This window comes from Ceratotherium simum, chromosome 6 (assembly GCF_057802395.1).
Source record: "Ceratotherium simum simum isolate JZ-2026a chromosome 6, ASM5780239v1, whole genome shotgun sequence".
In the NCBI taxonomy this organism is placed as follows: Eukaryota; Metazoa; Chordata; class Mammalia; order Perissodactyla; family Rhinocerotidae; genus Ceratotherium; species Ceratotherium simum.
In genome coordinates this window covers 54,329,773-54,346,620 of record NC_141905.1, presented here as the reverse complement: position 1 = coordinate 54,346,620, position 16,848 = coordinate 54,329,773, and the positions used below count along the sequence as shown (strand labels likewise).

Below are 16,848 nucleotides of genomic sequence, written 5' to 3'. Positions count from 1 at the left end.
CCTTATGAGGCAGATCCTGTTTTTCCTCAGAGAGGTTTGGTAATCTGCTCAAGGTCACATAGTAGGTATGTGTCAGAGTCAGCATTTATATCCAGGCCTGTAGTCTTGACTTTTATGTTATACTGAAAACCTCTGACCACCTATAGGAACCAAAATGTAGGTGGAATGGTTGATTAACTTTTAGCTAAAGTGGAAGTAATTTTTCTTTCTAATTTTGCAAAAAAATTAAGAACACTCATTATCAGATTGTTGGTAGCTCTTCCCTAGGTAAAAATTTTAAGCAGACTTTTTTATACTGTTGAATAGCAAGTCACTTATGCTCATGCTCTGCAATGGACAAGATAAGTTTGGAGAGTGTATCTCATCTCCTGTGATCTTCACAATGACCTTGAGAAGTGGAGATGAGACTTGAGGCTCAGAGGGGCTGAGGCTGGGACTCTGATCCCTTGACATCCTTGCCCTGCTGTCACTCCACTTGAGTTCCTAAAGAAGAATCATCTTCAGGAGGCTGAAAAGGTGGGAATGAAGGATGTTTACAAGTTTTCCGATGTAGTTGTGTGGGTGTGTGCGCCCCTGTGCATGTGCCAGGGAAGAAAAAGAAATGCCAGTTAGGGCTTTTGCATTTGCTGTTCCCTCTGCATGGAATGAATGCTCTTTCTTTCCAGCTGCAGTAGATGGAAAATCTTGTCATTCAGTGTCTCTGACCACATGACTGAGAGCAGCCCCTGCCCTTGCTCTCCATCTCATTGTCCTGGTTTATTTCCTCAGAGCTGTCTTGTTAGGGACCTCGGATGCGTGTGGGAATGGTGGAGGAGTCCATCTGGACATGTGGACTTTTGGGCTGGGTTTTAGATAAGTACTCAAAGATATGTGTTGGTCTGCACATCTGTTTTATTTAGCTCAGCATTCACCACACCTGAAATGTGCTATCTGTTTATTTATTCATTCGGCTTTCTCCTACTAGGCAGGAAGCTCCACATCTGTCTTGTTCAACACTTTAACACGAGCACTTAGCACAGTGCCTGCACATAATAAATAGATTCTCAATAAGTGTTTGTTGAATGAATGAATGAACAAATGAATTTATGATACTACTACATGAATGAAATTTAACATTTCTAAGCACCTTGCATCTGACAGTTAGCCACTGGGAATGGGCCATTTATGTGGAACCTGTGCAGCTCAGCTGTCTGGAACAGCTCTCTGGCTCCAACTTGGGTTTGAGCTGCAAAGGAGTCAGAACACAAAGGGGGCAGATCACAAGGGAAACAAAGGCCTGTCCCAAAGCTCCTGCCTTTTGTAGGGAGATGCGGAGTTTACAGCTGAGCTCGCAGGAAGGCAGTAGAGCATAGTGTTCAAAGCTGAGATTCTGGAGCCAGACAGAGGCTGCTTAGAGACCAGCTCTACTGACAACTAGTGGGTGACCTCAGGCAAGGTACTTAACCCCTCCAGGCCTCAGAATTCTCGTCCCTAAAGTGACTGTAGTTTGGAAGTTTCGCTCATGCTAGGATGACATAACACATGACACAACCAAAAAGCAGGTAAGTTATCTGTAACACCGATTTCAGATATTGGACATCAGCAGCACAGGACAGTGATCCCTGAGAGAAGGGAGATAAATGAGATGAGCCCCGTGAGTGCCAGCTTAATGCCTAGAGAGCATTGCCAGGCTGCAGTGAGGGAGAGGGAAGTTGGGCAGATCCTAGTTGTCTCCCAGAGCTGAGAGGATGCAAGTAGGAGTCAAGAGACGGGAAGATAGCTAGAGGACCGAGAGGAGAGAGCTAAACACACACACACACACACACACACACACACACACACACACACACAAAGCTCTAGAGATTTGCAGAGGGTTCCTCTTGACTCTTCAGCTGAGTACTGGTCAGCAAGGAAACTATGAGGCAGAGAAAAAAACGATCTGAAAAGAGCAGACAGAACAGTCCTTGGAATGCACACAGAGCTGGGGTAGTTAATGCTCCCACCAGCCAGATGGGAAAAACCTTGTAATTCATGGAGCATTGGGTAGAACACTCAGAAGAATTTTACCTCAGTAATGTGAAGAAAAAACAGATGTATTATTAGTAGATGATATTATTGGTAGACACGGACAATGAAGCAAGTATTATAATTACATTCCATAGGCTCAGGAAGGTAGAGGAATGCACGAGCATGTGAAGTAGAGACGCGGAAGATATAAAAAAGATCCAAATTGAACTTCTAGAGAGGCAAATTACAATGTCTGAGATAAAATGACCATAATTATCTCTCTAAGAGTTTGCATTTCTAGTATTCTTCTTTTTCCCCTTCATATGTGTGTACTTGTGCATTCAAAACCACCATCACACCCACCCCCACACAAATGCAGAGCAAAGTGAGAAACATCGTCTGGATATAAATCACTGGGAAAGCTTCTGTATTGCTGCGGTATGAGTAAGAAGGAGATGCCTAAAACCCAACAATATAGCTGGGAGGAAATTTACCCAAGTTCTTGTGTAAGAGGAGGTGTAGGTGGTGGTCAGCTGTATGATCATGAGATTAGTTTGGATTTTGACTCCTACTAATTGGGTGACTCTTGACAAGTTTCTTCATCTTTATAATGAGGGCTCTAATACTTCCTCAACAAATGGTAGACATAAGGGCAAATTTAATATAATGAAAGAAGAAATTGATTCAATTTCCTTACAACATCATAGCTAATATCTCTTACGGGCTTACCATGTGCCAGGCATTGTGCTAAAACTATTCCACACGTGATTAGATTTAATCTTTATAATGACTCTGAGTCAGACAGGCTTATCCCCAATTTATGGATGAGAAAAAAATGTGGCTCAGAGGGGTTCACCAAATTGCTTTATCCAGCTCTGTATGTAGAAGCACATGGATTTAACCTAGCTATGTTAAAATCCTTTTACACAGAGCCCAGACCTTCCAAGGTTTATTCCGTGTGTGTGTGTGTATGTGTGTGTGTGTGCCTGTGTGTGTGATGCTGTCTTCTCATTTTCGCATCCTGGCCTTCAACCTTTCATCCAAACACACACACACACACACACACATGCACACGGTGGTACTAGAGGCTATACAATGAGAAAAAGAAAAGTACAAGCTTGGGTTGTGAAATATTCTAACTTCCTGGCAAAAGATTTTTTAAATTAGAGCAAAAAGAAAGACTGTGGTTTGGAGTGAAATTAATTTGGTGGGACAAAGTGGTATCACTTATGATAAATTTTCATTTCCTGGTACACAAAAGACCTTGACTTCAAGCTTTTAATACTTGTATCTCTCTGAGCGATGAGACTCACTCCTGACATTGCCACATGTAAACATGACAGCGGGGTGTGTTTAGGTCATCCCCATGCCCGTTCCGTCTCCCTGGTGTGGTTGGTGAGGAGAGATGGACAGCCCACGATTGAGGCAGGTTTTCTAACTGGAGTAGCTACTCAGGCTGTGTGAAAATCTAAACCAGAAGCAGATGTTACTGTGGAACAGGATTCTCAGTTCTGATTTCTTTTTAGCTCCATATTTTCAATAGAGCAGCAAAACTATGAGAAGGTCAGAGTTGGTTCAGGCTGGCTGTCTCCAGATGCCGGAGAAGCTGAACCCCACTGCTCGGGAGACCCATGAAGTAGCTGCCGCAGTCCTGCTAGCATATATTAAGATCATGTGAGTAAGAGGGGGCCACAGCCCTGGAGAGAGACAGCCGGAGAGACTGAAAGAGAAGGCATTTCATAATGACAGGAGCTGTAATTATCTTCTAATTGCACATGGAGGACCTTCTCTTAGGAGAGTAAGCTTTATAACCTGTAAGTCATTTGCAAGGTCACTGGACTATGTTCAGGGATGTATCAATTAATTTATTCATTCAACAAATCTTTACTAATGCATACTGTGTGTCAGACACTGCTCTGGGCCCTGGGGTGCTCTATGCCTTTCAAGGGGCTTACTACAGCTGAGTGGAGGGAACAGATAATAAACAAGTAAATCTACATACTGGATATGGTATATCATATGGTGATAGATGTGATGAAGGGAAATAAAGCAGGGGAAAAGGGGAGAAAACGACAGGGTGAGGGGTGTGTGTGTGTGTGTGCTGGTTTACATAGGGTTTTTGTATAAGGATTTGTTTTGGGGTCTGTTTTGTAATGAAATGTCTTAAGAAACCAATGACTTTACAACCTTCATTCAGATTCCACTATATTGGATTTTATGGGAATTCAGTTGCATCTAAAGTTTACTTCTGGTCTAATCTTGAAAATAAAAATTGTTTCACAAACAGGTTCGTGGCATATACAGCCTTGAGGGTGAGGAGGGAGCTTTTTGACGTATGTAAGAGAAAGGACTGGTTTTAAGACATTGCGCAGTGATTGTATAGAAATGGATGTGGGTAGTTGCCAAGGGTTCTTATCTGTCCATTCTTGCCTGCCTACCCAGGGCCCCGCCTAGATAAACCTGCCTTCCTGTGACTTAGGCTGCGCATGAGTTCAGACCGGTTTTCCCTTCAAGTACTGCCCTGGAGTCATGTCCTCATCCTCATATGCTTTTTTTAGATTCCATAATGTCTGAAATAATATAAAAGGTAATTGCTAAGCACTTCCCACATCATCATTTTAATCTTTGCAACAATACTATTAGGAGTTGTCATTATCCCCATTTTACAGATGAGGAGACTGAGGCTCAGAGAAGTTAAACAATGTGTACACAGCCTGTAGTACAAGGATGAGTCTGAATTAGCCAGCTCTGCCTAGCTCCAAGTTCTTAATCACTATGTTATGCTGTCCCCCTTACCTTGTAAGGTCCAAGTGCTTGATGAATGAATGAATGAATGAATGAGAACGAGGGGATTAGAAAGAGACAGAGCCTGGGAGCTCTGCCAAACCATCCGAGCAGGCAAGCACAGATTCAGATCCTTGAGGATTGAATGAACAGGAGAATTGGTCAGGTGCAAGTAGCAAAAAGACAGGATATGGTCATCTGTTCAAGAAATAACTATCGAGCATCTTCTGCACGCCAGGCTTTAGGTTAATGAACTTGCCCCATGCAGCCACAAGATTTAACTGACTCTGGCCTCGGTGCCTCGCTGCCCGGGAAGGCTTTGATGGGAAGACCTGGCCTTCCATTTGCTCCTTCCCTTGGTAAACTGAAGCAGTTTGCAGCAGCAGGGGCGGCAGGGTTGGGAGGGACTGGCAAAAAGGAAGTTGTTGCTGGCCAGGAATCCTGCAAATCCTGCCACAGCCTCCAGTCTAGCTCAGTGATTCCAAAACCCGGGAATGGAATTTGTTAAAAGTACATGGGCTCTGCCCCACCCCTGGGGGGCTTGTACACAGCCAGGTTTGGGAACCACTGTGTGGACCTGCGTTTCTACGTTTTCTGAAAGCCCTGTCCCCTTGTGATGAACAGGACAAAAGCCTCAAGGCTCTCTGACAATCCTGGTCTGGAGTAAGGAAAGGATGCCATGGGAAGGGCGCAGGTAACCAGACCTGCTGAGTAGATTTTCATGGAGTTTTGCATACTACTTTGTTCTGTTAAATAATTGGATTTCTATGCCCATTTCTCAAATGTGAAGTTATATTATGATATTGGATGTACTTCTAAAAAACTGTACAAGTCCCCATCTCTCTAGATCTGGCTTTGCCAGCTGCCTTCTCTACCCCAGCCCTCCTCCCACCCTTCCACCTACCTGGCTCCCACTGAGAATCACTGTTAAGACCATTGTTTCCCAAACTTCCTGGGTATAGAAAAAGTCTGACTCAGGATCCCTGGAATCTGTAACCGCCCTGGTGACTATGTTGCAGAGCTGTCTGGGGAACCACATTCTGACTGATGGTTTATGAGCTAATCCAGAGAGTGGGCCAGTTGGGAGACTCAGGAGCGTTCCCCACTGGTGCAGTGGATGGGAGACCCGAGGGGGGGGTGCCCTTTGAGGTTTTTGTTTCTTACCAAGGGCTCCCTATGATAGGCTCCACTGCCATGGCTGCCCCTGCCTCTCCCACCCATCTGGTTGGAAACAAGGTGCATGCTTGGCTCTCCCACCTTTTGGCTGGGGGCAGTTCGGGTGCGGCTTGACAGATACTGGCCTAGGGGAGGAAGAAGGGGGGGGAAGGGCTCAGCCAGGGAACCCCACAGGCCACACAGGCCCTGCCAAAATGACAAGTCTCCGCTAGCTGAGAGCCCAGTGCTTCAAAGGGTGGGCAGGTCATGGTCCTTTCAGGTTGTCTACAGGGGGCCTGGGAGCAGCTTGGAGAAGTATTTGTCCCCAGCCGAGCTGGGGATTGTTACTCCCCCTCAGAAGTTGAGAAATGCCGCAGTCTCTAGGGGCGGAAACACGTGATTTACTTTCCAGCCTCCAACATATTTTTCCTTTCCTTCTTGAAGGAATTTCCAGTAACCCTCCTCCAGTAGTCCATGCGGGCTGTGTCCATGCAGGCTGTGTCCTGCTGCACAGAAGAACCACTCCGTATACACGAGCTCCCTGATTAAGAACTCAGCCAGCGAAGCCCTTACTCGCCACAGTGGCATGTGGCTGTTACCATTTGCGTTGATGCTAACAGGGAGAACATTTTCCATTTCTCTTTTTTAAATACTCTAGACTCTGTTTTTTTTTTTTGTGAGGAAGATCGGCCCTGAGCTAATATCCAATGCCAGTCTTCCTCTTTTTCGCTGAGGAAGACTGGCCTTGGGCTAACATCTGTGCCCATCTTCCTCCACTTTATATGGGACGCCGCCACAGCATGGCTTGACAAGCGGTGCCTCGGTGCACGCCCGGGATCCGAACCCGCGAACCCCGGGCTGCCGTAGCGGATTGCACGCACTCAACCGCTTGCGCCATCAGGCCGGCCCCCTAGACTCTGTTTTAATAAAAAAGAAATAGTTGAAGAAGTTCTTAACCAACATTTGCATGCTGAGTTGACTAGTTGACAATTAAACTCTTGTTCCCCTAATCATAACATCTAATTTTCAAGTAGTTGCTCCCACTGCTTAGACTTAGTTCAGTGTTGCATAAAGATGCAACTCAAAACTGGATGGACATCCATAGGCTGAAAGGAATAGGGGCAGGGCTGGCTTTCTTCACTGCAGAATACATCTGCAGTTTATTAATTCTGCAAGTAAAGCTGGAGAGCCAACGGGCCTTGTGATTCTTTCACTATACAGTTGCTTTTTGAGACGTCACCCATCTGTTTCAGCGTTGGGTGGAGTCCATGGCGAGACTCTTATTTTTCCATGAAAATACTGGGCAAAACATCCCCATTACTGTCACACTGTGACATTTTAGCATATTTATAGCATTAATAACACGAAGGAAAAAGGATGCTTGGTTTAGTGTCACCTCCTTTAAAGGAAATTTGGCTTGTGGTCTGACTGAACTGTTCTTATCCCGTGTGTAGGAGGCCAAGTCATCATTTCCCAGTCTCTCACAGTATTTTGTATCCAAGCAGTGTCACAGAAAATAGGCCAGGCCAGCTGGGCGTGCCTTTGGAGTCCGGAAGCACTCAGACTTAGCCATAGGGGAGGTTTTCTTCAACTTACAGTGAAAGCTCTTAAAAGTTGTAACTGTTTGCTTTTTGCTTCAACTCAATCAAGCTGTTAAAAATATTTCAGGGATTAAAGTCTTTCCAGGCTTTCATCTTAACACACTATCTTTACTTCAGAAAAAAGAAATTCAAGTTCTCTTTTACATCCCCTCCCTACACACACACACACACACACACACACACAAGCATCAGAATTTTATGATGAAAAAGCAAATCTTAAGAAACAGGACTAAAGCTTTCTGAAAGAAGGGAATTGAAAGGAATTGAGGTTAGATTTTATAATTGACTTCTTTTATTTTACTCCTTTCCTGGTCAGTTGTCTGTTATTACCCTCTCACACCCTGTTATAGGGAAGCGAAAGCAGCAGATATTGGTGGAGTCAGAATGGAATTGTAAAACTATTCAGGGTCATAAAAGGGCCCGCCCATGGGCTTTGTGTTTTAGGCTTGCCTGTTCTCTCTAGTTAGCCACAAGTTCCGTCACTCACTACTGTCTTACATACACTTACTATATTCCACATTTCTGCTATTGGCCTAACCTTTCCTCTTGACACCTTGTCTGAATTTAAGTTTGACTCATGACATTATAGGCCAATATTTTTGAAGGCAGAAACTTTGCCTAGCATTCTGGATTCTCCATCATGGGCATATTCTGGGATATTTTTTTCCTAAATCAATGAATGAGGACTTTTAAGAGAAGATTATTAAGATTTAATATGAGAGTGTTTCCTAAATAGATATATGTAGAAAACATCACATATACAAGCCTAGTAGCAGACTTGTAGAGCTAAAAAGGGTCTGAGAAATTATTTACTCTAGTCCACTCATTTGCAGACAACGAAGTGGGCTCAGAGGGTTGGGTGACTTAGCCAAGGCCTCAAAGATAGTTGGGACACAGAGTTAGGGCTACAATAGGAATCGTCTGAGCCAGTGGTTCTCAACCTGGGGCGATTTCGCCCATTAGGAGACAACTGGCAAAGTGTAGAGATGCAAATGGGTAGAGGCCAGGGATGCTACTGAATATCTGACAAGGTACAGGACAGCCCCCCAAAACAGAGAATTGTCTAGTTCAAAATGTCAATAGCGCCAAGGTTGATAAATGCTGCTCCAACCCCAGGCCAGCCCTCTTTCCACTCCAGCATTGCCCTGGCATTCTATATTTTTGTTTTGTTCCAAGACTTATTTATTGCTGATAGAGAGTCAGGTCATCTTGATTTTAGCAAAAGCAAATCAATGCAAGTGTACAATGTTATTATTTTAATCATAATGTTGGATTATGAATCACGGAACTGTGAGGAATAAAATCCAGTGTGTTTTCCACATCTTTCAAGGCGAGTACCTCCTTTAGACATTTAATACCAGTCAGATGACTTTTAAGTCTGTAGTTTTCACATTTTGTTTTTCTTAAAAACTCAATGGCCAACCCCTTGGCTTACTGTCTCATTTTTAAAACATGGAATGAAATTCTCCTCAGGCTCATACCGTGTGGGGCTGAGGGAGATGTGGAAGAGAATTCACCAGGGGCTCTCACCTGGTGTGGGAGGTTTGCCTGTTTCATCTGGGGGAGATGGTATCATGTGTAGACTCTTGTCCTCAATATGTCAGAGGAATACAAATCCAAATGAGGAGAAAACATACTCATGTAAAAAAATCTAATAAACATACTGAGTGAACATACTCATCTGAAAACTTACTCTGTAAAGGTCCCATCACTTCTCAGCATTGACTGAGTGATCTAATTTCTGTATTGACCTAAAAGGGCTGAAAAGTTCACTCTTATCCCTCTGGAGGCAGAATTCTTCTTTTCCAGTGCCGATAAGTAACTCTACTTGTGATATTAGAAGAGATGAGAATCCATCACAGTTGTTGAGCGTCTTGTGTGGTATTCTGTTCAAGAAGGTGTACTCTTCCAAGAAACCATATGCAAACGGTTCACGTCATTGGGTAAATTGGGTGAAACGGTGCCATAGCAATTTTCTGGTCTTGTGCAATATAATACATCTATTCACAGAAGGCAAAGACACTTACTAATGTTGCCGAGTCACTGGATGTATGTGATTGGGTGACAGACCCCAGATCTATGTAGAATCTAGTCCTGTTTCTGAGGTCTGAGTGGGGGAAGAGAATATGGATATATGTCAGTTCAAAAATGATGTGCCTGTGTTGACATCAACTTTCACTTCCTAATTTTTAAAGAAAGTGTTCTGCATTTTGAAATACAGTGAATATTTCTCCACATGATGAACTTTCCTGACTATTATTTTTGCCTGAAAGCCTAGAGTTACCTTTTGTGCTCAACTATGGTTTCTTCACCATGGATTTTTTTATATAAGGAATCTCTTATATCACTTGAAGGACTTGATGCTTAGTTTTCTATTTTTATGCTAACGATAGTCCATGCTATCATCGCTGCTGTTTATTAGTAGAAGTCACTGCAAATGCATGCAAGGTATAAGTAAATCACATTTAAAAATTCTTACTATTTCTCTTTTCCTTTTTCAGTATCCATACGGAGAGCATACCCCTGGGCTCTCTGCTTTTTGATTGCATTTCACAAAGGGAACTTCTTCAATTCACCCATTCTCATACCATGTTGCATGTTATAACCTTCAATTTACAGACTATATTCTATAGGTTACATTTTTATATTGACTAACTGCCTAGGTATGTGTCTTCTATAACTTTTTTTTGATCATGCGCCCTAACTATAAAGATGTTTTGGGTATTCATTCTCAATATATGTAGACATTTATTTTTTCCTTCATGCAGTAAATATCTGTTAAGAAATGTACTATGTTCCAGGCACTGGGGTTAGAGCAGTGAACAGAAGCAACAACAATCCCTGCCTTTGGAGAGCTCCAGTCCAGCGATCAGGGACACACGTGTACTTCTGAACGAACGTTATGTGCACTAAGAGGTAGATGGGTAAGTGGCAGAGGCTGAATATAACCTCTCAGCATCCAGGAAGAGAGAGAAGTGCACACATCCAACTTTTGAATGCTGCTCTTGAGTATATGGGGTAGCAAATTGGCCCCATCACTAAACTAGCAACCTATTCTACATTTCGAGAAGGTCTGCTTGAGGGGGCTTTTTTACATTGGGCAATGTTTAAACTTCCATTACAGAGGAATGCCTGAATTTTACTGGTTTTCTCTCTTCCTGGATTCTGGGGGTGCTATATTCAGTCTCTGCCCTCCACCCATCTATCTCATTCATGACTTGACGTTTCACGGGCACCCTAGTTTAATTTTTGAAATGACTGCTTGTTATGGAGAAGTGATGGCTGATATGTGATGTTCACTGCCAAAATACCCTACTAGGGTAAGAACAAATTGGCCCACATTTCATTATGAGTGATTTTAAAGATAACAGATGAATAGGAAGGGAATTGGGAGGTCCGATGAGTAAAAAGAAGCATCCCTCTTACTTTGGATACTGTGAGCTTTCTCGTTTCCCCTGCAGATTAATTGGCACAGCCACCGTGCCCCTGAAGGACCTGATTGGCGACCAGAACAAATCACTGCCATACAAGCTGATCTCCCTGCTAAATGAAAGGGGGCAAGAGACTGGGGTGAGCATTTTCCTTCTTGTTGAATAGCTTTGAAGTGAGATGGTTAAGCAGAAGTTCATAAGAGAAGAGTGTAAAATTACAATTAGCCCATTATACACACACACACACCTGCTGGTTTTGAGATAAACAGGTCCATTTGCAAATGATATGGCCTTATCCTATACTCTCAATCAGAAAACTAGCAAGTTAGATAAACTTGATGTTCTATGACAGATGCTATAGAGTGAGTGGGACTTTCTCTTCATATAGCTCTATGAACATCCACTTGGTGTTAACATTTGTGTAGTGAGCATAGCTCTGTGTATCAGACACTCTTTGAAACATTCTATAGAGAGTAATTCATTAATATTACCTTGGAATATCAGGATGTTAACATCATGATCTTTATTATTGCATTGGCAGCTGAATGTTTTCTGATCACAGCCTCTCTAAATAAGTACATGTTGATATTGTCTGATGTGAGACCAGGATTCTCTTCCTTAAGGGTGCTTTAAAAAAATATTTGACTCAAGCATCACAGCTCTCAGATTTCATATGATTGCTGACAAGTGCTCATAAAGCTGCTGCACTTGTGTCATTAACCTCTTATCCCTTCATTTTCCAATCAACTTATTTTGCTTGGGAACCTGGGCACAGAGAAAAAATTTTATACTAAAAGAGGCCATCTCTGTAAGCAAGAATACAGGTTAGGCTTCTCAGTGTCCATTAGGAATGTCAGTTTTGCTGGTCTAGGCTCCAAAACTTATAGGTTTGCTGTGAATCAGCATTCCAATCATGAAACATAAATTCAGAATGTCGGCTATCGTCTGTCTACCCAAAACCTGGCTGAGAGAAACAATACTTAGGAAAGATGGTACAAGTCAATGATTTTTCTGGCTGCCTTTTTTCTTTAAACACAGAAGAAAACCTGTATAGGACCCGGAAATGCAGAACTCTGGTGATTGAATGGAGTAAGGAAGGTTAAGGGACTCAAGTCCTGACCCCCGGTGGTCCTCTCGCCCCTATCAGGGGTCCCTGGAGCACCTCTGGGAATCCTGAGATTATTGAGAAACTACTGATCCAGAGGATGAGCTGTCATGTACTCTTCTAGGTTTTAAAAGTTTGATTCTTTGATTAAGTTTAGCACTTGAGCCCCTCAATGCTCCCTATATTCAGCTTCCTCTTGTAGACTTGGTCTTTAGCATAGGAGCCATAAAAGGCTGCTCTTATGATTCTTTATTTGCCATGAAACTGTTGTTGGGGGCATTATTGATTATTTTGTTCAGTGTCTCCCAGATCAGTAGTTACTAAGTTGGCCACAGAATGTGTTGATCCGAAAGGGAGGATTCACTGGTGAGCAGAGAGATGGAAAAAAATAAGGGCAATATAGTCTGTGTGTGTGGGAGAGTTTACCAGATGTAGCAAGAGTAGCAAATGAAAGTATGGGATGTCCATTTAAATTTGAATTTCAGATAAACAATGAATGATTTTTTTAGTATAAGTGTTGCTAAATGTTATGTCCCGTATTTTTTCTGGTAACCTGGGCGCACACACATCCTTATTTGTAAAGAACTCCCTTTATTCTGAAGTTTGTCCTTCCTCGTTTTTGCTGTTAAAATTCCTTTCTTTTTTGAAATGATTAAAATAGTAGATGGGGGCCGGCCCCGTGGCTTAGCGGTTAAGTGCGCGCGCTCTGCTAGTGGTGGCCCGGGTTCAGATCCCTGGCTCGTGCTGACGCACCGCTTCTCCGGCCATGCTGAGGCCGCATCCCACATACAGCAACTAGAAGGATGTGCAACTACGACATACAACTATCTACTGGGGCTTTGGGGAAAATAAAATAAAATAAAATAAAATAATAAAATAAAATAAAATAAAATAAAATAAAATAAAATAAAATAAAATAAAATAAAATAAAATAAAATAAAATAATAAAATAAAATAATTAAAATAGTAGATGGTAGTCAAGGGCATGTTTTTGGCAAAATCAAAGTTAGCAACCCTAGCTGCCGAGCTGGTGGCATAGCGGTTAAGTGCGCACGTTCCACTGCTGGTGGCCCGGGTTCAGATCTCAGGCGTGCACCCATGCACTGCCTGTTGAGCCGTGCTGTGGCGGCGTCCCATATAAAGTAGAGGAAGGTGGGCATGGATGTTAGCCCAGGGCCAGTCTTCCTCAGCAAAAAGAGGAGGATTGGCGACAGATGTTAGCTCAGGGCTGATCTTCCTCAAAAAAAAAAAAAAAAAGGTTAGCAACTTTATGTTGATTCCCTCTAGCAAACGGTTTTGAAATTTTGTAGGTTCATGAAATATAAAAATTTAGGAAACGGCCCTAAAATAATGCTTCATGTGAGAAATTTATCTCAGATTTTAAAAATGGGAATAAATTTATCTCCTGTAAAGAACTAGTATGTTTCTTCCTTTCAGATAATGAAAGTTACATAACATTTTCAGTTCTCCTTGCCTGGGGTCCTAGCCATGTTGGGGTCACATTTCATGCAAGAGGCAATTATGTTATGTTATCATTTGCATATTTGCTTCCTCTTTAATCAGACTTGATTCCCTTTTTCATCCTGTTTGATGAATCACATTGTTATATCATTTTTTGTTAGTCACTTAAAGTTCTTTTTAGAGAGAAATGTGAAAATAAATTTCAACAATTAATAAAGAAGTTTATGGGTAAACAAATAATCATTTCAAATGAGCCTATGTGACTGTAATTCTGTGATTGGAGGCCATCTCTAGTCTAGGGTGGAAGCTAATTACAAGTTCATACTTGCTTGCCACAACTTTCCTCCAGTTTATGAAGTTGCCCCTTAACAATGATACACTTGGCAGCTGGACACAGTTGACTCCTTTCCCAGGCTTCTAGTTTTTCACTCCACCTGGGCTCACATGTGGGAAGATATAAACAGTCGAGCATGCATCATCCTTCTCTCTTTCTCTTCTCACTTTCCCATCCCCTTCCTCGCCCCTTCTAGAATTTTTACTCCTGCTGAATTGGTTTGCATTGAGCCTGTAGCATTCCGATGCCGTGCACTGATTCTGTCTGCCATGAATTCTTTCTCCCCAGGCCACCATTGACTTGGTGATCAACTATGATCCACCTTCAGCTCCACATCCAAATGACCCCAGTGGGACCAGTGTGCCAGGCATGGGAGGTAAGCTGACCCTTCTGAAGGCCCAGCCTACTCCAGAGAGAATCGACTAATCTACACCAGGAAAGTCTCCAACAAACTCTTGCTTGTCATTATTCTGTCTGTTGCTCCCTGGCCACTTAGACAGGGCCCTGTGAGGCAGGTGGCGCTGTCCTGAACTGGGACACTGCAGTTGTTTGCGAAATGCCCTTCCAGGGAGAGGGGAAGGGTGCGACAGCCGCTTACTCCCAGTGTGCCCGTCCAGCACACACAGACTCCAGCGGAAGGTCTAAGCAAGGCTTTGCTTTGGGTGTGTAGCTTCTACCTCCTATAACATCCCCTGGTTGTAAGACTCCAGGAGCGGCCTCTACTCTCTTCATGTGTCTCTTCACCTCCTACATGCCTGATTGCCAGGCTGTGCTCTCAGCAGCCAGGCTCATGGTCAGTGGCCTTGGACTGGAGCCTCTCTCTCTCTCTCTCCCGCTCTCTCTCTCGGCCCTCACCCCCTCCAGCCCCCAAATGGCCCCTTGGTCTTTTAACCAATTGCTTCCCTCAGCATAACCCACCTTAGGCTCCTTTTCTCTGACATGGACTGTCCGTCATTCAGGGCCATCAGGTGCTGCTCTGGGTGGGATTGGGGCTGGAGGCTCAGGGGAGGGCTTTGGGCCTCAGGAGGAGGGAATTCTGCAAGACAACTGGATCTTTCACACTGCTGAGTTTGACCTCTTCTTAGCATTTTTCCAGGGTGATGTTATGCTAAAAGTGTCTCTGTCCCTTCCTCTGCCCTGAGATGTGTCACTAACGCTCCCTGTTTCCAAGCCTTGGCATGTGTCCCAGGAAGGGAAGGGCCCTCGTCCTGCCATGCTCACCTGCTGCCTTGAAAGTCTCCTTCCTGGAGGGCGTCCTGGCACTTGTTCCTGCCAGGCTTGTCTCCTCAGGTCCTGTCTTCTCTTCTTTTCTCTTGGTTCTGAACTCAACAGTCTGGCTTCCTGAGTGATCTACTTGGCACCCACAGTAGCACCTCCCTGCCTGCCCTGTGGCATCTCTGCCCCATTCCTGCCTGACTTCTTATCTCATCTCAGCCTGATCCCAGCTGCTGCCCCCACTCACCCATATTAAGGTTTTGGCTCATTTCTTGACCAAGTAGTTGTGAGTGTCCAGCTTGGGTCAGCTGGCCCCTTCTTCCTTGAGGACAGTTGGGACTGACATAGCCCCAGGACATCAGCAACATGCTCTGCATTCACCCTCTGCCCTGCAGCACCTGGGGACACTGCTTGGCTCAGACACTCTCAGCCCCATGAGATCCCTGCAGTGGCTCAAGAACATCCATGGCTCCCTTTGCTGCCAGAGCAGTGGCGACAAATAAAACACAGAGGAAACAGTCCAGTCCTGAACAGCACACCTTCAGGGGCTGAACCGAGTGGTCCAGCCTGTTTCCTTCCCGCCTCCCCTGCCCATGGCTGCTGTCACCAGCATTTGCATTGGCCTGGGAAGGGCTGTAGGTATGTTCTGGCCCACAAAGGGCAGCCCCAACTGGTGGGATATCTGGAGTAGCCTCTGAATTGGGAGGATCAGGGTGCCTTTCCTCACGCTAACATTTTTCCTAAGCCTGTTTGTTAGTTTCCTGGGGCTGCTGTAATAAAGTACCACAAACTGGGTGGCTTAAACAATAGAAATTTACTCTCTCACAGTTCTGGAGGCTAGAAGTCTGAAATCAAGGTGTCAACAGGGTTGGTTCCTTCTGGAGTCTCCGAGGGAAGATCTGTTCCATCCTTCTCTCCTGGCTTCTGGTGGTTGCCGGCAATCCTTGGTGTCCCTTGGCTTGTAGATCCATGACTCCAGTCTCTGCCTCTATCATAGCATAGTGTTCTCCCTGTCTGTCTCTGTCTTCACATGGTGTTCTTTCTGCGAGCCTGTGTCCAAATTTCTCACCTCTTATAAGGACATCAGTCATTGGATTAGGGCCCACCCTGATCCAGAATGATCTCCTCTTAACTTGATTACATCTACAAAGACCCTATTTCCAAATAAGGTTACATTCTGAGGTTGCAGATGGACATGAATTTTGAGGAGACACTATTCAACCCAGTATACTGGTAGATAAATGGCAGTTTGATTATGTTTATTCTATTTCAAGAGCTAAAATGTTAAACAGGCCCTTTTGTGTTACTCTTTCCGCCAGGCCTTTAGGGAGAAAAATAACACTGCGCTTCATTCAAGTAAAAAGAGTAAACTTAGGGGGCTGGCCTGGTGGTGTAGCGGTTAAGTTTGCACGCTCAGCTTCGGCGGCCAGGGGTTTGCTGGTTTGGGTCCTGGGTGCGGTATCTCAGGTATCTCGCTGTATCTCAGCATTCTTTACTGTAAGGTGGGGATAATGGTAGCACTTACATCACAAAGTTGTTGCAAGGATTGAATGAGATAATTCGTATAAAGTATTAGTCTAGTGCCTGGCATACAATAAGTGCTACATTAATGGTGGCTATTATTACAAAAACAATTCCAGGTGGCCTGTAATTATAAGCTCAGTTGAGTCTCACACTCTGTATGAACATTCAAATTGCTTCCTCTGAAAAACAGAGCTATTAGAAAAGAATGATCTGGTTTGGCTTAGTCAAAGTTGAGATGACCAAATGCTTTCT

At 43.9% G+C, this 16,848-nt stretch overlaps 1 protein-coding gene across 2 annotated transcripts in view; it reads left to right on the top strand.

The window, feature by feature from the left end:
* Positions 1–16,848, top strand: part of MYOF (myoferlin) — a 153,930-nt gene that overhangs the window by 29,658 nt on the left and 107,424 nt on the right. For both annotated transcript variants that reach the window (XM_004427840.2, XM_014785548.2), the window contains exons 4-5: positions 10,988–11,096; positions 14,146–14,233. In XM_004427840.2, coding sequence (XP_004427897.1) covers positions 10,988–11,096; positions 14,146–14,233 — 197 coding nt within the window. The remainder of the gene's footprint in view (positions 1–10,987; positions 11,097–14,145; positions 14,234–16,848) is intronic.